Source organism: Lynx canadensis, chromosome A1, assembly GCF_007474595.2.
Source record: "Lynx canadensis isolate LIC74 chromosome A1, mLynCan4.pri.v2, whole genome shotgun sequence".
Taxonomy (NCBI): Eukaryota; Metazoa; Chordata; class Mammalia; order Carnivora; family Felidae; genus Lynx; species Lynx canadensis.
In genome coordinates this window covers 115611059-115632849 of record NC_044303.2, presented here as the reverse complement: position 1 = coordinate 115632849, position 21791 = coordinate 115611059, and the positions used below count along the sequence as shown (strand labels likewise).

At 54.2% G+C, this 21791-nt stretch overlaps 3 protein-coding genes across 3 annotated transcripts in view; all 3 read left to right on the top strand.

Annotated features, from left to right (window-relative positions):
- The first annotated feature begins 910 nt into the window (after nucleotides 1-910).
- Nucleotides 911-5444, top strand: PROB1 (proline rich basic protein 1). Its single transcript, XM_030319341.1, is given in 4 exon segments — nucleotides 911-1583; nucleotides 1586-2350; nucleotides 2353-3117; nucleotides 3120-5444. Coding segments are annotated over 4 exon segments (3057 nt in total). The 3' UTR covers nucleotides 3974-5444.
- A 645-nt stretch (nucleotides 5445-6089) lies between these two features.
- On the top strand, nucleotides 6090-8538 carry MZB1 (marginal zone B and B1 cell specific protein). Its single transcript, XM_030319328.1, is given in 5 exon segments — nucleotides 6090-6325; nucleotides 7458-7582; nucleotides 7951-8047; nucleotides 8050-8063; nucleotides 8161-8538. Coding segments are annotated over 5 exon segments (597 nt in total). The 5' UTR covers nucleotides 6090-6121; the 3' UTR covers nucleotides 8318-8538.
- A 1232-nt stretch (nucleotides 8539-9770) lies between these two features.
- The window catches only part of SLC23A1 (solute carrier family 23 member 1), a 15206-nt gene continuing 3185 nt past the window's right edge, over nucleotides 9771-21791 (top strand). The window contains 16 exon segments of the mRNA XM_030319208.1: nucleotides 9771-10245; nucleotides 11332-11393; nucleotides 12033-12167; nucleotides 12627-12784; nucleotides 13514-13602; nucleotides 13763-13830; nucleotides 14013-14194; nucleotides 14306-14426; nucleotides 14721-14877; nucleotides 15180-15327; nucleotides 15877-15982; nucleotides 16225-16354; nucleotides 16453-16596; nucleotides 17099-17146; nucleotides 17149-17193; nucleotides 19679-19942. Of these exon segments, the coding sequence (XP_030175068.1) occupies nucleotides 10164-10245; nucleotides 11332-11393; nucleotides 12033-12167; nucleotides 12627-12784; nucleotides 13514-13602; nucleotides 13763-13830; nucleotides 14013-14194; nucleotides 14306-14426; nucleotides 14721-14877; nucleotides 15180-15327; nucleotides 15877-15982; nucleotides 16225-16354; nucleotides 16453-16596; nucleotides 17099-17146; nucleotides 17149-17193; nucleotides 19679-19923 (1920 nt within the window). The 5' untranslated portion in view covers nucleotides 9771-10163 and the 3' untranslated portion in view covers nucleotides 19924-19942.

Genomic DNA, 21791 nt, shown 5'->3' with positions numbered 1-21791 from the left:
TTGTCCCAGGGCTATGACAGGTGGTGACTCCTTCCCAATCTGTTCCTGTCCCCAGGGTGCTGGAGTGAGGGCCTTGCAAGTGCCTGGGAGAGCACAGAGCTCTTTCTGCCTCAGAGTCTTTATACAGGGGGCCACAGCTACCCCCAGAGGTTCCTAGGAGACCCCCACATAGGCATCCAGGGCTTGTTCTAGGTGCCAAGGCAGAATGGGAATGCTAGAGCTATGCACTCCAGCCCCATCCAGGATGTTCCCACTAAAGGCGATGGGTCCAGCCAGAGACAGCACCTACCTGAGGCCCTGGCACAACTTTCCGGGTCGAGGGAGCTTACCAAGCAATGCTTTCTATCGGATCGTGGGCTCATGGGTCAAGGAAGGTGGTGGGTACACCCTTATGAACTCTAGCTAGTACAAATGATAAGGCTGGGGAGAAGGGGTGCACTGAGGTGATGGGAAGACACTGGGGGCTAAGGAGAAGATGAAATTGCTCACAAGATCTGAGTTGCCTGGTCTGAAAGTGTGGTCCTGGCCCCCTGGCTCACATTCTAATCCATACCACCATGGTCCTTGTTAGGCAGACCCCTGCTCAGCCTGTTTCCTAGCCTGTGGAGGAGTGGAGATGGGCCTAGCTCCTGGCTTCAAGTTGCACACCTGCCTTTCCCTCACCTTCATGTCAGCCAAAGCCTGGCGACGCACCCTAGGCTTCTGGCCCGCGCCAGGGGAGAAAGCTGGAAAGGTAGAGCCTAGGGCCCAAGTCTCTCCTGCTAGCGACGCCACCGCTTCGCGAGCGGACGCGGCCGTTAAGGCGCGGTGACCCCACGACACCGCGGGCGGGGCGGGGGGACAGTGCGGGCGTCCGCGGCACCGGCGGAGGCTAACGTGAGGGAGGTAGTGCGCGGCGTCCAGCCCCACCATGCTGACCGCGCTCGCACCGCCAGCCCTGCCTGGGCTCCCAGGGCGCCTGCCTGAGGTCCCCGCCCGGCGCCAGGACTCCTCCGGTTCGTCAGGTTCCTACCACACGGCTCCGGGTTCTCCAGAGCCCCCGGACGTTGGGCCGGACGAGGAGTGCCGAGCGAATTGGCCCGGGGTGGCCCCTGCGCTGGGGGCGGGCGCGCAGCCTCGCCTGTCCGTCAGCGCCCAGAATAGCCGCCAGCAGCTCGGGACCAGCTCGGGTTTCCCGCGAGGCCCGGGCTCCGGCCCGCGGCCACCCCAGCCCCAGCTGCGCATGCTGCCGTCGGGGGAGATGGAAGTCATCTTCGGCGCCGGGGCCCTGTTCAGCCGCTCCGACGCGGCGGATAGCGAGGTGCAGCAGCTCACCGCTCGAGCTTTCCGCAGCCTCTCTCCGCCCGGGCCCGCGACTCCTGCTCCAGCAACACCGACGCCTCAGGCCCCGAACGGTGGCTCCCGCTGGGCCACTTACCTGGAGCTGCGGCCCCGCGGGCCAAGTCCTGGGACCCCAGCGCAGTTCGAGTGTGTGGAGGTGGCGCTGGAGGAACGCGCCGAGCCCGCCAGACCCCGGACTGTGCCCAAGCGTCAAATTGAGCTGCGCCCCCGACCCCGGAGCCCCCCGCGGGAGGCGGGCGCGCCGCGCCCCGACTGCTTCTGCGCACTGGCTCCCTGGATGAGTCGCTGGGCCGCCTGCAGGAAGCCGCGGGTCTAGTGCAGACAGCGCTGGCCAGAAAACTAAGCCCTGCGGCCCCTGCCCGGAGCAGCGCCACCTTCGGGCCCACGGGGCGGCTGGAGTGTGCGACCCGGGAAACGGCCCGCAGTACCCGAAAGGTCCTGGAGGAGGCCAGGTCTCGGCCACCCCGCGTGCATCATAGTTCAGCCCCTGCCAGGGCACCACGGCCGTGGCCTAGCCTCCGAGAGCGCGCGATTCGGCGTGACAAGCCCGCGCCGGGGACCGAGCCGCTGGGTCCGGTTAGTTCCAGCATCTTCCTGCAGTCAGGGGAGAAGATTCAGGAGGCGCACAGTCAGGAACTCGAGGCTCGGTTCCCGCGAGAGACTCTGGATCGAACCATCCTGAGGGAACCGTCTCCGCCTTTTGAGTCTAGGGACCCCCGGGAGGTTCCGAGTAAGGCTGGAAAACCTAGGAGCTCGTCCCCACTGTGGCAGGCTCCAAATGGGACCGTACGGGGTCCTCACTGCCCGTCCCCCCAGAATCTGCCTCCGTGGAATCGAGCTATTCGGAGAGTAAGTAGCCCGTCGTTTCCCGAGGCATCCTCTGCCTGGGGAAATCAGGATCCTGCTATCGAGGAAACTGTCAGCAGAAGAAGCCCTTCCCCACCGATCCGTTCTCAGTGGAATCAGGGTGTTGCCAGAACAAGAAGCCCATCCCCCGAAGCTCCTTCCCTGGGGAGGTTCCGAAACCTGCAGTTGGGAATACCGCAGAGGGCAATAGGAGCCCGTCCCCGCCGGCCTTGTCCTCACTGGAGGCTCCAGATCGTACTAATGGGACGTGGAACCCATCTCCCCAAGAGACGTGGGATCCCACACTGCAGGGCTCATCGATAGTACCTACATCGGAAGCTCTAAATGGGATAGGACAGGAGGAGCTGGCGCTGCCTAGACCGTCCGCCCCCAGGACCCCCGAGCTCACAGACGCGCAGAGTCCGTCCACGCGGGAGATGCGGAATCTTGCCTTCCGAGGCAGTCAGCAGTCGCCAGAAGTGGATGCACCCGAGCTGCCCCTCAGTCGCCTCGTGGGCACCTTGGATGCCGATGTGCACCGGGAAGTCTCGGGCCCTGGAGAAGCAGCCTCGGGACGACCGCGCGTGGCCATTCCACGGCCCCGCGACGTGCGCAAGATGGTGAAGACCACGTACGCGCCAAGCTTTCCTCCGGGAACACCAGGTTCGGGGCTGCCTGCGCCACCGGCGGAACCCCGCGGAGAGGAGGGCGGCTCATCCAAGACACAAGAGTTCCAGGCGCTGGAGTCCCCAGCCCCAGCTCACTACACTTCTGTTTATCTGAAGGACTTTCTGCCAGTCGTGACGCACCCCTACGAGCCCCCAGAGCCGTCCTCCGACACAGTCCCCCGGGACGCTTCACAGCCCAACGGGGTCCTGAGGCGGAGAGCAGAGAACAGCACGGCAAAACCCTTCGCGCGCACTGAGATCCGCTGCCTGGTGCACTGGCCTTGGGCCGCCGGCGGGAGGGACCTGGGGGAGTCCTGGTGCGCGGTTCTGGCGTAGAGAACCGGGATGCGGAGGTCCAGCGCCTGGTCCCTGACGGCCAGGGGCGGACCAGCCCTCTAGGAGGCGCTCGCACCTCACCCCAGCAGTCGCCCATAGGGCCAGCCGGGCCCCAACCATCCAGACCACCCTGTCCCAGCTCCCCTCAGGCGAACCCTAGCTTGAGCCCTGGGATAGCACCCAAATTGGAGACGCCTCGTGTGGCCCCCGAGACCGCGACTGCCGTTCAGTCGTCTCTCCCGCGGGAGCCCCAGGCGTCGGCAGGCAGAACGGCCCCGCCCCAGCCCCGCGCCGCGTCAGCGCCACCAATGGACCGGTCCCCAGAAGGCCCTTTCCAGGGGGCGCGGAAGCCACCTGGGACCGCGTATCCGGGGAAGGTCCTGGTGGACCCCGAGAGCGGCCGATACTACTTTGTGGAGGCGCCGCGACAGCCTCGGCTACGGCTGCTCTTCGACCCAGAGAGCGGGCAATATGTAGAGGTGCTGCTGCCACCATCGCCCCCAGGGCCACCCCGCCGCGTCTACACCCCGCTGGCCCTGGGCTCCAGCCTCTACCCGCCCGCCTATGGGCCTATCCCCAGCCTGTCGATGCCGCCATCCCCGGGCCCGCCGGCCTTCAGCGGTCCCCCGCTACCCTGGGCCTCTGAGGCAGGGCACCTGGACGGGATGTATTATCTGCCAGTGAGTGGAACCCCCAGCCCCGCACCCCCTCTGCTCCTCTGTGCTCCACCCAACAGCTCAGGCTCAGCCCAGCCCGGCAAAGGGTCCTTGTTCCCAGTGTGAGGTCTGATCCCCCATGGTGTTGGGGCCTGTTGGTAGCCTTGGAGGTTCTGGCATCCAGTCCCCTGCCCTTCTTTCCTTCTATCACCTCTTTCTTTTACTCATCGCATCCAGTCTTCAGACCGGAAGTTACCTTCAGAGAATGTATCTGAAACTTTGGGACTGATGGAGCTGGAATTCAGAAAGTGTCTGCCTACTTCCTCCCCCAACAAAATTGTATACTCCTTTCCCAAGCATTCCCAGAGTGTAGTGTGTTTGTGTGTGTAAAAGTGAGGGGTCTCAAGAGTTGTCCCCAGGAGCCAATTTGAGGGGCTGTTGGGGTTTGCTAGGGGCAACAAGAAATAGGAGCAGCAGAGGGCTGGGCTGCTCCCAGAGGTAGTGAGCTGTCTGTCCCTCCCTGAATGGTGGACCCAGTTGAGATGGAGCAGGCTAGTGAGCACTGGTGGGATGGAAGGAGAAGGACTCTGGCTAGCAACTTTGTGATTCTTTGGAAGAGGGTGTAGCCTTGGCCTGGGAGGCTGTGTGGGAAAGTGGCCAGTGCAGCCCCTAGGCCAGGCAGGGTCTGAGAAGGAGAGCTGTTGAGACAGCAGGTGGAGGCAGAGCAAGGAAGTAACATGGAAGTGGTTATGGTTATGGACAGTCAGCCTGGGGATGGGGGTTGGTGGGGAGGCAGCTGTAGTCTCCAACTGGGAGCCCCAACTCTCATCCTCCCCTTAACCTCAGCATCTGACTTGGCTTCTCTAAGCCCTCAGAGCTGAGCTGGCTCATCCTAGGGCCAGGAGTGGGGGGGCTTAAGCCATCCCCACCCAGAGTGGAAAGCAGATGAAGTGAATCATCAGGAAGGACTTACAAGCAGAGCCTCTTGACCATTCTGTGTTCTGGGTGTAATGGAGGATGAGTTAAGGCTGGCAGTAAAAGGGGTGCCCCTGGGGTCGGGATGAGGGCGGGGACAGAGACATGGAGCCTCAACTGGTTCAACTGCCTCAGTAACAGTTGTGGCAACCATGCCCAGAGAGGGGGTGGCTCTGCAGGCTGGGCACAGCAAGGAAGGTCCTGTGTTCTAATTGCCCTGAGATTGTAGGAGCCTCTGAGGAGGCCTGAGAGAGATGAATGGGGTAGGAGATGCTCTGCATGGGGGTCTGTGTGGAGTTCTGAGCTTGAATTGGCAGAAGCTTGTTGAACTGATAAGTGATGATGTGATGAGTTTGTGGAGAAGAGTTCCCATTAGAAGCAGTTGTTTGGGACAGAGATGGATGCCTTACTTAGGTTCCAGGCCTCTGGGGGGTCTGGGTCCCTTGAAGTCTACCTGTCTGCCTCTCTGCCTTGGACTGGAAGCTGACCAGGAGAACTATGAGTCAGAATAACCTGAACATTCTTATGGCCAGAGATGCTGGTTCTGATGACATGAAGGGCCCTGGGCTGCTCCTGGTCCCCTCACCTCATCCTGGTGTGCAATAAATCACTGACCCAATGAGCCCTGATGGTCGGAATGACTGGTGTAACTTGTCTGATTTCTGATTTCCTATCACAACCCCTAACACCCCCATAATGCTCTTCCATGCCTTGGTATGGCCCTCAGGCTCAGGGAAGGAGCCCATGTATGTCTTTCATGTGCCGTGGCATCCTTGTCTCAGCAAACTTGCCTCCCAGGGAGGGAGCCCTAGGCTGGCAGCCATGCCTGTGACCTAATTCCTCCTGGTGGCTGAGTGGCCAGTGGCTTTGGGGTCAATCAGGTTTGGATTCCAGTTTCAGTATGGCCCTTGTAGCTGTATGGTCTTGGATTTGTCACTTCTCTCTGAGCCTTCATGTGCTCATAAAAATGACACTAACCAAGTACCTCTTCCCCAAGGTACTCAGGACAGTGCTCACTGAGTTGCCAGATCCCAGGACATGGGAGGTATCAGCTCCCATGTGTTCTTGCCCACGCTCAGCCCCCTCCTTACATCATTGTTCCCTATCTGTGAAATGGAGTTGAGTTGGCTGAAGCAAGGATCCCACTAGAGGAGGTGCACACGTGGCATCTTCAGGGCCCTGGGGGAAGGGAGAGAGTGGGAGGGGTGAGGTGTTGGTTCCCCATTGGTTGGGTCAGGAGTTCCGGGGCGGCCCCCACTGCACACATACACATGCACACCTGCACCCCAACCACAGCCCATGCTCACTGAGCCAGCTCCACAAACCATGAGGCTGTCACTGACACTGACACTGCTGCTGCTGGGAGCCTGGGGCATCCCAGGAGGCCTTGGAGACAGGGCTCCACTCACAGCCACTGCCCCGCAGCTGGACGATGAGGAGAAGTACTCAGCTCATATGCCTGCTCACCTGCGCTGTGATGCCTGCAGGGCGGTGGCCTACCAGGTGAGTACCTCCCCCCAGCAGTTCCCCTGACCCTATCCAGGCCCCTCTTGAAGACAGTCCCCTCCTTCTACCTCAGATTCTACTATTGGCTTTTGATTTCTTTTCTTTTTTTTTTTTTTAATATTTATTCATATATGTGAGATCATGACCTGAGCCGAAATCAAAAGTGGGACGGTCAACTGACTGAACCACCCAGGCGCCCCTGGCCTTTGATTTCTAAACTCTCAATCCCAGGGTATCAAGTTAGATTCAGCCTCCCATGATATTTCCACCTTCACCTCACCTAAACCTCCATGCCTCAGTTTACCCATCTCTCTGCCCAACAGCGAGCAGATTATCTGGGACAGCCATTCCACAATATCTTGAGACTCTAGGGAGTCACGAGCTTGTCCCCTTGGACTCTTTCTTTTCCAGGCTTATCCTCAGGTTGGGGCTTCTTCCCAAAATATGACCAGGGAGCACTGGTGTATATGTGCATGTGTGCATGTGGGTTGAGTACATGAATATATGAGTATGTGTGTATCTCTTGTTCATGCACAAGCCTGTCAAGCATGCCTGAATATCTCTATGGGGGGAGGGGAGCCTATGAGCACACGTGTCATTGAAGACTGGGCTCTGGTTTTTTTTTTTTTCTTTTTTCTTTCCTTCTTGTGGTTTAAGAAGAAGAATGGCTCTGTCAGCTAAGCATCGACTTTTGGTTTCAGTTCAGGTCATGATCTTGCATTTTCTGGGCTTGAGCCCCATGTCGGGCTCTGCACTGACAGTGCAGGAGTCTGCTTGGGATTCTTTCTCTCTCTCTCTCTCTCTCTCTCTTAAAAAAATAAACTTAAAAAAATAAAATAAAATATCATGTGCTGATGGGCAGGTGTGCCCTGGGGAAGGAGGCCCAGTGCTCAGGCCTAACTTTCCACTTCAGAGTTTCCCACCCACCCCATTCCAGGGAAGTGGATCCTATCTCAGCAGACCCAGTCTCAGCTTTCCGAGCCTGTGGGAGGGCCATGAAGCCTGTTCACAGGAGTTTCCTGCTCAAAAGTCTCACCTCACTTTCTCCCGGAGACCCAGGCTCCTGTCTGCCCCTCTCCCACCATTGAGCAGTCCAAAAGTCCTGGCTCTCAGCCCCTCCTCGTTCTAGATGTGGCAACATTTGGCAAAGGCAGAGGCCAAGCTTCACACCCGGGACTCAGGAGGGCAGCAGGAGCTGAGTGAATCAGTATACACAGACATCCTGGACCGGAGCTGCTCCCAGACCTGGCAGGGGTGAGTCAAAAGTCTGGTCCCTACCACCCTCCCCAGGGGAAGGGATGATGGGTAGAGGTTCTCATTCTCCCACTCACGCCAGACACACAATCCACTAGGGCTCTGGTCTAAGGTAGGGGGCTGGCTGTGAGGCAGTCTGAGTTCTGGAGCTAGGAGCAAGTAGAATGGTAGGTGGCCAGGATATATGGTTGCTGTGTGACCTTGGGCCAGGGGCTTTCCCTCTCTGGTCCTCAGTTTTCCATCAGGGAAGATCAGAATCTGGGCTCTGGCTTCAGCAAATGCCCAGTGTGCTCAGGCTCATGTGGGGATGGATCCCTTGCTGGCAGGGCTCCCACTAATGCTGTATCTCTCCTCCCCACTGCTTCCAGCTACGGGGTCCGAGAAGTGAACCAGGTGAAACGTCTCACGGGCCCAGGACTCAGCAAGGGGCCAGAGCCAAACATCAGCGTGATGATCACAGGGGGCCCCCCTGGCCCACCAGGTGATGGCAGGAATGGGGGGTGGAATGGAGACTTTGGAGCCTTGATCAGCCCCCTGTGGGGCAGGCAAAGTCTGAGGCTCTTGCTGGGCTCCCCTAGGCTCTCCATGACATGTTTGCACTACCTGGGGGAGTTTGGAGAAGACCAGATCTACAAAGCCCACCAACAAGGCCGAGAGGCTCTGGAGGCATTGCTGTGTGGAGGCCCCCAGGGGGCCTGCTCAGAGGAGGCACCTGTCACGAAGACAGAGCTCTAGTCCAACTGCTCCTTCCCCTTCCTGGTCAGCCCCTGAAGGGAGCTGGGCTTCCTCTGGATCTGTCCTACTCCTTTGTGCAGGCTGCCTGGAGGGCAGGGAGGCCATGCTTTTCTGTGCTGCCATGGCCACCACCCCCCTCCTCAGGCTTTAGAACACTGGGGCCTGGTGTGTGTGAGGCGAGGCCTTCTCTTCTGGACTCAAATAAAACCCAGTGACCTCCATTTCTTGATTCCTTCCGTCTGCAAAAGGTGCTCATGGGGCTGGTAAGTCAGACTTTGGTATTTCTGCTGAGGTTGTACCTAGAGAGGGCCAAATACACTTCCATACAGTTTTCCAGAGGTAGATGAGACCTGTCATGGCTAGAAATGTGAGCAAGCTGTCAAAGGCATATGGAATCAGTTATATGAATGATAAAACCCAGATCCATCATGAGAGAAAAGGAAAACTCCATGAGCAGACTACCTGTGGACATGCCTACTTAGCACTCTGCTATCTGTGCCCCTCCCTGAACACTGGTCTAACTGGGTCTATGCCCAGCAGCTGCTCAGTTTCCGGACTCTACCTCTGACCCTAGCTGGCATGATTGAGCCCTAGGTGTCTGGGACTGGGGAGGGCAGGGTTCCTGGAACGTGCTGGATTCAGTATCTTGATTCTAAGTCCTGCTCTCCCCAGAAATTCTTCTGGCCTGAGACCTTTCCTTAGCAATGGAGGAAATGGTTCCACCTGGGCCCCACCTAAGTCTGGGGCAGGCACTGTGGGCAGGCAGTGCTATACCTTGTAGTTTCTTTGTGGGGTCTCTCTGATCTGCTGAAGCCCTGGGAGGTGGACAGAACAGACACTCTAATCCCCAGTTGACAGACACCGAAACCAAGGCTTAGAAAATAAAAGAGGCTCAAACCAAGTCCAAGTTTGAGTAGTGACAGGGCTGGGAGGGGATTCAGATTTGGGGAATTGCGGGGGAAGTCATTGCTGGAGGAATAGGGGTGCCCCAGGCAGGACCTGACCCCTCCAGATTTTATGAGCTATACTGCAGCCTGGTCCCCTACATTCCATTACCTGGTCCCTATCTGCCTGAGGCCCCTCCTCCCTGGCCTTCACCCCAGGAGAGACCCCTAGTCACCAGGAGAGAGAGCCAGGGCCCAAGGAACCAGCTGAGCTGCCAGTGTATTGGGTGTGGAGATGGGATCCTATGACATGGATCTGTGTGGCCCTGTGATTACATGGAGTGATTTATTTATTTATTTTTTAAGTTTTTTTTTTTTTTTTAATTTTTCTAATGTTTATTTATTCTTGAGACAGAGACAGAGCGCAAACAGGGGAGGGGCAGAGAGAGAGGGAGACACAGAATCTGAAACAGGCTCCAGGCTCTGAGCTGTCAGCACAGAGCCCGACGAGGGGCTAGAACCCACTGACTGTGAGATCATGACCTGAGCCGAAGTCGGACGCTCAACCGACTGAGCCACCCAGGCGCCCCTACATGGAGTGATTTAGATACACTGCAGCACAGTCTGAGTGCAGTGGATCCATTTGTTTGTGTACCTGAAACCATGTACAACATATCTGCCTTGTTTCTGTGTGTGTGGCATGTGGCTGGGTTGAACTGAATGTCTGTGGGACTTGTGCACTTCAGTGTAAGGGGTGGAGCTCAGTCTCCATAGCCCCCTGGGGAGTACTGGGGTGGAGAGAGGCAGGTGGGGAGGAAAATGCTAAGGAGAAGTTTGGAAGCTTCAAACTGGTCAGACGACTTTGGGAAACCTGGCAGCAAGAGCCAAGAAGGGAGAGGAGAAGATAGGCAGACAGAGGAACAGGGGACTGGAGAAGCTGACGACGGATTCACGGCCGTGGGATGAAGCTGCTGCCCAGGTGGAGAGCACTGCTGCCTGTGGGTCCTTGGAACAGGGCCTGGCCGTGGGCACAGCAACCCAGAAGTAGGTGGGCCCTGGGGGGCTGGGGCTGGGGCAGCCCAGAGGGAAGCAGAACCAGGAACTTTAGGTCCATCCCCACCAGCTGAAGAGCCTCAGCTCCTCAGACCCTCCCAACCACCTTTAGCCCCCAGGTCCCATGATCAGGCTGGTAGGCCTGCCAGGAGGAGAAGACAGGCTGAGTCAAGGGCAGGTTTCAGTGACATGCACTCACACAGAGCCCAGTGCTTAGAAAGGCCTTATATTTGGTTTAATATTCTACTACTGCTGTGTTAAAATTCATAATGCTTTTGGAACGGGGGTCCCAAATTTTCATTTTGCACAGCGTCCTGTGAATTATGTAGCCAGTCCTGCCCGGGAGGGGAAGGGAATCATTGTCTTGACATAGGGAACTGGCAAGGCTGGCCCATCTGTTTTGGGCCTCTGAGAAACTGAGAGATTAGTGGCTGTGTGGGGAGGGCAGGCCTTTATCAAATTTAATGGCTGATTTATAGCATGAGCTCCGGAGTTCAGGCCAACCTGAGTTTTTGGAATGTTTTTCTAAAATCATGCACCTATGTGGCCTTGGTCAGATCACATCTCCTAGATCTGTTTCTTCAGCTATAAAAGAGGTTAATACCGCCTAGTGCCTGGGGTTAAACACGCAGTACATAGCAATTGCTTGGCATACAGTCATTCCTCATTAAAGACAGTGATTATGGTAATGATAATTATTAACTTGTTATTAATAAGTGGGGAGGAAGAGTCTTGTTCAGAGTGTGACCTAGTAAATGCCCCCCGCTACTACCACCTCACCCTGGGGTTGGTAAACTTCCCAGACTGCCCACCCCTCACCAGCACTCTGACCCTCTCTTGGAAACAAGAACAGGTCCCATGCCCAGGCTCAGGTGCAGTCAGGGAAGGGCGTGCTCAGACGGCAGAGGCTTGGGTGGCCTTTACCACCATGGCCAGAGTTAATACGTTATCTCCGCCCAGGTCCTCCTTTCGCAATCAGAGCTGGGGATCTGGTTATAGATTTACTTCAAACAATGTCTGATGTGTGGACTAAAGTCCTTCTTGGCCTTCGTAAAGCCAATCCCCTCTTTTCCTCAGGAACCGCTCACACCTGTGCCCCAAAGATGAGGGCCCAGGAGGACCCCGAGGGCCAGACACAGGTGCTGGGGAATGGGTGGGACCTGGGTGGGGGGCAGGGTTGGGTGGGAGCTAGAGAGCCTTCTTAGGCCTTCTCCCGGGAAGCAAGAGACAAAAGTTCTGATGAACTTGATCGAGAGTGACTATCCTAAGCTGAACGTAGCAATTGGGGGATGGTGTGTGGGTGGCAGTGGGTGCAGGGGTCATCAGCTTTAGGACTGGCAGACTCCAGCTTGAGGGCCAGCAGGGACCCAACCTCTCCCACCGCCAGGGAAACCCCGAGGACCTCCAAGGGGCCAAGAGTGAAACCACAGTGTGCCCAAGAGGGCCTGTCCACAGACTTCAGCCTTCTTGGTCCCCTCCTCTGTTGCTCCCCAAGGCATTCTGACTTAGGGGCCCATCCCCTTGGTTGGAATGCCCTGGTCCCAAGCCCTCCAGGAGCCAGCAGAGTGGACTCATCCCTGCACAAAGGAATGTGAAGAGCGAGCAGGGAGTAGCCAGGCCAAGTGGCAGTTGGGTGGCTGAACCGAGAGGGAGGGTGTGGTTTGGACCTCTTTCTGAGGATCTGACAGCCACTTGGGCTACCTGATTGATTCTGGAACAGAATGGACTTAGCTGGTCCTCATCACTCCACCCTGAGTTCCTTCTCTCTGCTGCCCCAGCATGAGTCCCTGGGCTCAGCAGGGACCTCCACGAGGGATCCCACGATGTCCCTGCCTACAGAACCCAAGTTTGACATGTTGTACAAGATTGAGGATGTGCCACCCTGGTACCTGTGCATTCTGCTGGGCTTCCAGGTGGGCTTCTCGGGAGGGCTTCCCCACCCCCACTCTGCATGCTCCCCAGAATCCCCACCCCTTTCCGGGCCAACAAGTTTATCTTGGGTAACAGGAAGAGAAACCTAAGGTCAGCAACTGTGACGGTCACCAAGCAGGGGTGGGGAGGGGGTCTGATGGAGCCTGAGAGATTATCCCCAGGAACATGTCACCTGCCAGGCAGAGTGGCAGTCACAGGGAAGAGGACTCACTTCACTGAAGCCACAGGAATAACTTGGAGGCAGATTACTAACCCAGAGAGAGGTGAGGCGTAGGTCTCTGGGAATCCCTTGCAGGAGTATCAGCCCTGGGTGAGCTGCCAGGGGCAGCATGGGTTCAGGCCCACGGAGGCAGGCATAAGGGTGGTTAGGATGCCCCTGTTTCCCTTTGAGCCCTATGGGCCCCACCTCATACTCTTCCCCCCCCCCCACCATCCCCCAGCATTACTTGACATGCTTCAGTGGCACCATTGCTGTGCCCTTCCTCCTGGCTGAGGCACTGTGTGTGGGCCGTGACCAGTACATGGTCAGCCAACTCATCGGTACTATCTTCACCTGCGTGGGCATCACCACCCTCATCCAGACCACACTGGGCATCCGGTGAGCTGTCCTGCCTCTGCCTCCCCACCCTCAACACACACAGTGATCCACACAGTGGGAGAAGGTGTTTTCTCTGAGGGCTGTTTCTTTGGGGGAAAAAGCTGTTATCTGTCACCACCTGCTACTCCTACTCCCAAGCCAGCCTTAGAGCCCGGAAGCTGGGATCGCACGTTAGGCCCCTGACGTTCCTCAAAGGCAAGAAGTCTGCGGGTTTAAGGGAATATACCCTAGCTGGGCTCTCCTCCTGTGAAGCCCTACTCTGGGTAATCAGGACCACCCACTCCTCCCTTTTAGGGCCTGTGTGGGCTTCTTCAGTGGCCTGTTGTCCAGGGGCCCCTGCCCCTGTGTGCACAGCTCTAGGCTTGGGTGGCCACAAGATGGTTGTTTTTGTGATGGGGGGATGGAGGAAGGTTGTGAGTGGGGCTTGGATGCAAGAGCTGAGCTGTTTGCTTCCCTGTACATGGCCCCTCACAGTGCAGGAAGTGGGGTTGGGAAGGAAAGGGAGCATGTTGTAGGCCAGAGACTGCATTTGTTTTCTCCCTTGGGCCCCCAAAACGTTAGAGGCCTGCCTGGGGCCACAGCGACTTCTCTCAACTTTGCCCTGCCCTTGTCCCTGTGTCTCTGTCCCTGGATGTGATTCTTTCTTTCCTTCTCTCTGTGCCCCTCTCTCCCATCTCTGCTGTCTCTGTGTCCCTGCCCTCCCCTGTTGCTCTTTGCCTCTCCTTCCAGGCTGCCACTGTTCCAGGCCAGCGCCTTTGCATTTCTGGTCCCAGCGAAAGCCATCCTGGGCCTGGAGAGATGGAAATGCCCCCCAGAAGGTGGGCACACTTCTGGGGTCTGTGCTGGAGACGGGAGGCCCAGGGGCCTGGAAGTCTGGGCGACTGTCCTGAGTCCAGACACCAGACTGCATTCATGGCAGCACCTTCTCTTCTTCTCTGTGTTCCCTGGCTATGTGTGTGTCCCTGTCTCTGATCCCAGAGGAGATCTACGGTAACTGGAGTCTTCCCCTGAACACTTCTCATATCTGGCACCCACGGATACGTGAGGTGGGTTTGTACCTGGGTAGAAGAGATCTGGACCTGAGTAGGGGGCTAGTTGGGAGTGAGGGCCAATGATGAGTTGGAGGATTCAAGGAGGTGGTCCAGGACCTTTTTTCTTTTTTTTTTTTTTAATGTAGAGGTCATAGCCTCTAAACAGTGACTTATAGTACCATTATTTGCTTTTCCAGGTCCAGGGTGCAATCATGGTATCCAGCATGGTGGAGGTGGTGATCGGGCTGATGGGGCTGCCTGGGGCCCTGCTCAGCTACATAGGGCCTCTCACGGTCACCCCCACGGTCTCCCTCATTGGCCTCTCTGTCTTCCAAGCTGCTGGCGACCGAGCTGGCTCCCACTGGGGCATCTCAGCTTGGTGAGCAGGCATTAAGCCTGATCCTTTCCCAGCCCCAGCCCTTTCACCCCTTTCGTGTCCTGGCCCCAGTCCAGCCTACCAGCCATCTTTCCTTTGTGCCTCTGCCCCCAGTTCCATTCTCCTGATCGTCCTCTTCTCCCAGTACCTGCGTAACCTCACCTTCCTGCTGCCTGTCTACCGTTGGGGCAAAGGCCTCACTCTCTTCCGCATCCAGATCTTCAAGATGTTTCCTGTGAGGAGCTGACAGACAGCTGGGGCTGGGACTAGGGCAGGGGCTGGACCTGGGGCCAGGGCAAAGGTGGGGGCGGTCAGGTCCAGGACAGCAGAGGAGCTAGAGCCAGAGCACAGGTGAGGTCCCAGTCAGCGGCTAGAGTAGGTATTGGGGTCCAGGTCTGAGCTGGTGTGGGGGCGAAGGCTAGGGCTGGGGCTGGGGCTGGAGCTGGAGCTAGGGCTGCGGTAGGGGCTGCTTAGCCTGGACCAAGACTTCCAGGGCCCTCAATGCTCCCCTCACCCCACCCCACTTCAGATCGTGCTGGCCATCATGACCGTGTGGCTGCTCTGCTATATCCTGACCCTGACGAATGCGCTGCCCTCAGACCCCACAGCTTATGGATTCCAGGCACGAACGGACGCCCGAGGGGACATCATGGCTATTGCGCCCTGGATCCGCATCCCCTACCCCTGTGAGACACCCCACCTGGGCCCTTCCGCTTCCAGCTAAGACCATCCATGATGGTCCCTGATGATCCCAACGCAGCCAGTGATGCACTTGGCATTAGCTGTACATTTATAGTGTGGCAGGCAGAGTGGTATTTTCCTCAAAGCCTCACTCCAGCTTCATGACTCTGAGTGATCCCAAATAAGCTCCCACAACTGTATAGCTCCCACCCCAGCCTGAGACATCTTAACCCCCACATACTGTCTTGTCCACTCCCTGCATCCCAGAGGTTACTGCACCCATCCTCCCTTCTCCCTCCCTATCCAGGTCAGTGGGGTCTGCCCACAGTGACTGCGGCTGCTGTCCTGGGAATGTTCAGTGCCACACTGGCCGGCATCATTGAGTCCATCGGAGATTACTATGCTTGTGCCCGCCTGGCTGGTGCACCACCCCCTCCAGTACATGCTATCAACAGGTATGGCCACCTGCCCTCTCCAATATCTGATCCCTCAGGGGCCATTCAGGAAGCAAATGTAGGGACAAGGTTGAGTCTCAAAGGTGTGGAGTTGGTCAAGTCACTAATACTTTCCAGATCTCATTCTCCTTACTTATGAAATGGAATACTCACATCACTCACTCTGAGTGTCACCAGTAGTTGAGATAAAGACGCCTAAGGGAAACTGCGGTCATTGACAACCTTTCATGTACATAGCCCTCCATGTGTATTCTCTTATGCAATCTAACGACTCTGTGAGACAAGGTACCCTTATTATGCCCATTTTACAGATGAGGAAATTGAAGCCCAGAGTCGCCTAAGGGAGTAAGTTCCAGGTCCCTGGGACTAGCGTTCGGACCTGGGCTCTTGGCTCCCAGACCCACCTCTGGCCTGGAGTGGGGAGTACTACGGACAGATAGTTGCAGCTTGCCCAGTCCCCAAGAAGGCGAGCAGCCCACCCAGGGTGATGGAAGGACATAAGCCAGGGCAGAGGCTGGACCGAGGCCCAAATTCACCCTTTCCTTATAGGGGCATCTTCACGGAAGGCATCTGCTGCATTATCGCAGGTCTGCTGGGCACAGGCAACGGGTCCACCTCGTCTAGCCCCAACATTGGCGTTCTAGGGATTACCAAGGTGCCAAGACAAGCCGGAGCGGCACAAAGCCCCACCCCCCATTCCCTGTGCCACAGACTTGCCCCAAGCTTCCCCCACTTTGGCCTAGCCACGCCCTGTCTTTGAGAGGTCCCGCCCCACATCAAGCCCCGGCCCTTTTGTGCTCACTTTTATAACAGGCCCCGCCCACCTTCCTGTCCTCTCGACTCATCGCGTCAGGCTTCGCGCCTGGAGTCTAACCCTGCCCCCCGACTCTCTTGCAGGTGGGCAGCCGGCGCGTGGTGCAATATGGTGCGGGCATCATGCTAGTCCTGGGCACTGTTGGCAAATTCACCGCCCTTTTTGCCTCGCTCCCTGACCCCATCCTGGGGGGCATGTTCTGCACCCTTTTCGGTGAGTGCCGCGTGTGGCCGTGGGTCTCTGCGTGTTCGCGGAGTGGTGGAGCCCATCGGGCCTGAGGGATGCCTTCAGCAGTTCTCTTGCGCCCTCAGGCATGATTACGGCTGTGGGGCTATCCAACTTGCAGTTCGTGGACATGAACTCCTCTCGCAACCTGTTCGTGCTCGGATTTTCCATGTTCTTCGGGCTCACGCTGCCCAATTACCTGGAGTCCAACCCCGGCGTCATCAACACAGGTGCCTCCGCTAGTCTGAGTATCTCGGTCGATAGGGGAGGTATGGGGGCTCGACTCTGGGCACAGCTCCCTCGGTCAAAGGCACCATAGGACAGAACCACAAATCCTGCCCAACTCTAGATGTGAACCAGAAGCTGAGAAGTGATTAGCAACTGTCCTTTACTAAGACACTTTCTATGGACAGCTATGGAGCTTTACATGTGCTCATTTAATATTCACAACAGCTCCAGGAGACAGTATTATCATTTCCACCTTACAGAAGAGGAAAGTGAGGCTCAGAGAAGTTAAATGATTTGTCCCAAGATAAGTAGCAATTGGCAAAACTGGGATTTGAATCCAAGGGTGGGACAGGGTACAGATAGGTTAGAAAGTTGGGGTTTGTACCACTTCATCTCCCTGCCCACTCAAGGAAGTCAGTGAACTCCACAAGTGGGGAGAAAGTCCCTGAGCTCTGGTCTTCAGGTGAGGCCAAGATGTCCACTGGCCCTTGACCTATTCCACAGGCATTCCTGAAGTGGACCAGATTCTGACTGTGCTGCTGACCACAGAGATGTTGTGGGTGGGTGCCTCGCTTTCATACTGGACAACACAGTGCCAGGTATGGGTCACCTCTGGGAGGGAAACAGAACTAGGCTGGGCTCACATGCACTCTAACAAATGGTCCCTCGATCAGAAGTGTGGCCAGGACCCATGCAATGCAGGACGTGCAAGGAGAAACAGGAAGTTTGGGCTGGTGGAGTGCCCACTGGCTGGACAGAGAGACTAGTGGCTAGACAGTGGTACAGTCATGCCTCATAGGTCTTGAAGAGGATGGGTCTAGAGGAGTCATTCTGGGGCCCTGTGAGTTGTTTCCTTCCAATTCTTGATAGCCAGGTTGAGGGGTGCCTTTGGTAGCCTTTGCTTTCTTAGATTAGGGCAGATACAAATGAAGCATCAGTTTGTTGGCAACACCCACTACCAAATAATACTAGCTACTAGAAGAGCCCCTAACATTTATTTCTCTTTGATGTTACGGCTTTTTGCAGGGATTGTGGAAGATAACTTAGTGAGTCCCTGAGAACCCTCCTGGCTCATGTTTATGTTCCCTGTAAAATATAAAAACTCACCAGTTGCTTAATGAGTAACAAGCACAGTTAACGTTTACCAAACGTCTACTATGGGTCAGGCATGAAACTATGTGTCTCATTTCATTCTCAAAGGCTATCCTGGTAGATACTATCAACACCATTTCACAAGGAAACAGAATCAGAGAGGTTAAGTGACTTACCGAAGTTCACAGTATTTGAAGATTTAACAGGTTGCAAATCTGGGATTTTTACCAAGTCCATTTGATGCAGTCTAGGACTTGTGTCCCAACAATTGCACCATACTGCCTCTGTAGAGGGTTTCGGGGGATCTGGTGGATCAGGGAAAGCCCCATGGAGGCAGAGGTTAAAGACTGCATCATTCCAGGAAGATGAGGGATGGAAGTAGAAGGATGATGGCCCTCCATCGCCCACCACTTCCCAGCCTGAACACAGCTGCAGGGTTGGAGGGCAGGCAAGGCCTAAGTGCCATGGCACTTTTAGGAATTCCAGACAGCATCAGATGATGAGAGAACTCTTGGTAGCAGTTACCCCATGGACTAACAGGTGGTACCCGCTCCTCCCCATTTAGAAGGCTGGCTGTGGACATGAGAAAGAGAAGTGGCAGCCTCTATGCTCATGGAATCTGAGGAGGTAGAGGGCATCAGCTGGACTGTATACTGACGGACTTTGTGATTTGGGTAGCTGGATTAAGCTACCTCAGATTTTAAAAGCCTCAGACTGCCTTGCTGAGATTCTCACATTCCCATCCTTCAACCCAACTCCCTATCAGCACCATCACTACCAGGGATCATTTTACATGTTATGCCCCATAATCCTTTTTTGTTTTAATATTTGTTTTGAGAGAGAATGCGAGCACACAAGCAGGAGAGGGGTAGAGGAGAGAGAATCCCAAGCAGGCTCTGCGCTGTCAGCACAGAGCCCGACAAGGGGCTCAGCTGCACAACCAACTGTGAGATTGTGACTTGAGTCAAAATCAAAGAGTTAGACACAACCGACTGAGCCACCCAGGAGCTCCATAATCGTCAATAGTCCTTCAGTGTGCATTGTTGAGGAATCTGAAGCTGAGTGATCAAATCACTTGCCTAATTCAAGTTGCCTAATTGCCAGCCTGAATTCAAACCCAGGTCTGGTTAAATCAGAAGCTGGTCCTTAATCATGGAATTACCTGTATACAACTTTCTTCTGTGTGATGCACATTTTACTGATGGGCCGCCTTGCATTTTCTTTCTTTCCCCATCCACAGCAGAAACTAAGAGGGGTAATGTAGTTCAAGAAATGCTAGTGGGGCTAGTGGAAGTCTCTTTCTACTCACACTGTATCAGTCATCTCTAACCTCAGCCCTCTTGTAAAAACCTCAGAGATCTCATGCACTGCTTTCCTGCCTCTTGAGGAAAATCCCCTAGATGTAAATAATCTTTTATGTATCCATACTACCAACAAAGATTTTACTTAGTAGCTTGACTTTCTGAGGTTTGTATTATAAAAGCAAGTGTATTTTCTAAATATGGAATCATAATATTGAATATTAATAATGATTATAGTGTTTGTGAATACCCCTGCTTGGCCCCAAAGCAGGTCTGGGCACTATCTGGTCCCCATCAGCTTAGCACACACTAGCTCCACAGTAGAGATGTAAACTGACCATTACTTAACCTTTCTGCCTGTTTCTTCATCATATAAATTTGTATAATAGTACCTGTATACTTCCCACAGGAATGTTTTGGAGAAATGAGATAAAGAAATGAAAGCACTTAGCACAGAGCCTGGTACACTATAGATACACAATAAATACTAAGTATAACCAGTACCTTTTAGGGTTTCCTCGAGCTCTTGCCAACTTAGGAGCTGAGAATTGTGGATTCAGTAACTTTTCAGTCCCAGAAAATAATTGAGAATGAAGACCATGGATTCCAGAAGTCTGCCTTAGGACTAGGTTATGGGAAGGGGAGGTAGTGGAGGGTTGCTGGCCCTGGTATTTTCTCTGTCCTCTTCCAGGGAGCCCAGAGGAACGAGGTCTAATACAGTGGAAAGCTGGGGCCCATGCCAACAGTGAGATGTCTGCCAGCCTCAAGAGCTATGACTTCCCCATTGGGATGAGCATGGTAAAGAGGACTGCCTTTCTGAAATACATTCCTATCTGCCCAGTCTTCAGAGGATTTTCAAGGTCAAAAGCCCAGCATCCAGTTCCAGAAGACACTCCAGATAATATACATACTGGGTCTGCGTGCACCAAAGTCTGAAAAATTACTTCTACAAAAGGTAGGATGTGTTAGATGGTCTTTTGTGGGAGGGTTGAAAAGTCATATTCTTATGCTTTAACCAAAGAAAAACAAAACTACTCAATTTCCACTTTTGTGACCTATTTCACAGTCTTTAAGGGGAAAGTAGATGGGTACAAAGTGAAAATATGGATTCTGAATGGAATTCCTTAGTTATTTCATAATGAGAGTAGAACTTCCCAACTGATGTGGGTCACTAAGAAGTTACAATTATGCTGACACACTGACCCCTTCAGCAGTCTGAGTATCTAGGCAGGAAATGGGTCAACTGCAGCCCATGAACCATAAACTCTAGCCACAGATAGCCCCCTTGCACTCCAGTATGCTAAAAAAAAATACTTTATGACATGGAATAGGTTGAGAAATACTGACAATGCACAAGAACACGAAAAATCCTCTCAGGGGCACCTGGATGGTTCAGTGGTTAAGCGTCTGACTCTTGATCTCAGCTCAGGTCATGATCTCAGGGTTACAAGTTCAAGCCCTCCGTTGGGCTCTCATATATGCTGTCTTGTTTCAATAATGATCATAAATAAGAACCCCCAAATCAAAACAGGATGACTTCAATTACCTTAAAACTATGACACACAGGCCCTAATGGGGTGATCTGTCCAAAGGGCTTCAAAATGGAATAGCTGATGCTCTGAAACTTTCCATCTCTACCTGTAATGCAGATGTCTGATTCCAGTTAAACAGCTAACTAGTTTTAATGTGTAGTTTCCCTGACAAGAAAAGTTCCAAAAGGAGCTAGAGTGTATTATGCTAAGTAAGTCAGAGAAAGACAAATACCATACGATTTCACTTATATGTGGGAGAAACAAAACATGAACATATGGGAGGAGGAGAGAAAGACAGAGGGAAACAAACCATAAGAGACTCTTAACAATAGAGAATAAACTGAGGGTTGATAGAGGGGGTGGGTGATGTGTGTTAAGGAGGGTACTTATTAGGATGGGCACTGGGTGTTGTACATTAGTGATGAAATCACTGAATTCTACTCCTGAAACCAATATTGCACTGTATGTTAACTAGCATTTAACTAAAATTTGAAAAAAAAAAGTTCCAACAAAATTAGAATACTCTAGGGTTGCCTGGGTGGCTATTTGGTTAAATATCTGACTTTGGCTCAGGTCATGATCTCGAGACTGGTGTGGTGGAGCTCACTCAGGCTCTGTGCTGATAGCTCAGAGCTGGAGCCTGCTTTTGGATTCCGCGTCTCCCTCTCTCTCTGTCTCCTCTCTCAAAATAAACATTTTTAAAAATTAGAACTACTCTTTTAATAGTAATAATACTACAATCACTTAAACGAACTTTCATGTGCTGAGGACTATCTTAAGTGCTTGATGTGTATTAACGAATCACACAATCCTAAGATAGATACTGTTATTACTACTGTTTTATTTAAGAAATTTTTTTTGTACTCTTTACAACCATTGTGGGGCTCAAACTCACCACCCTGAGATCAAGAGTCACATGCTTCTGACTGAGCCCGCCATATGCCCATTATTCTACCATTTTTAAAGAGGGTGGAGGAACTAAGGCATAGAAAAGTGACTGTCCATGCTCAATAGGATTCACTCTAGGAAGTTGGCTAGTCTTGCTTTTTTTTTTTTTTTTTTTTTTAGTAATTTTAGTAACTGTGGGGCGCCCTGGGTGGCTCAGTCAGTAAGCGTCTGACTTCGGCTCAGGTTATGATCTCACAGTTCATGGGTTCGAGCCCCACGTTGGGCTCTGTGTACTGACAGCTCAGAGCCTGGAGCCTGCTTCAGATCTGTGTCTCCCTTCTCTGTTTTTCCCTGCTCATGCTCTGTCTCTCTCTCAAAATAAAG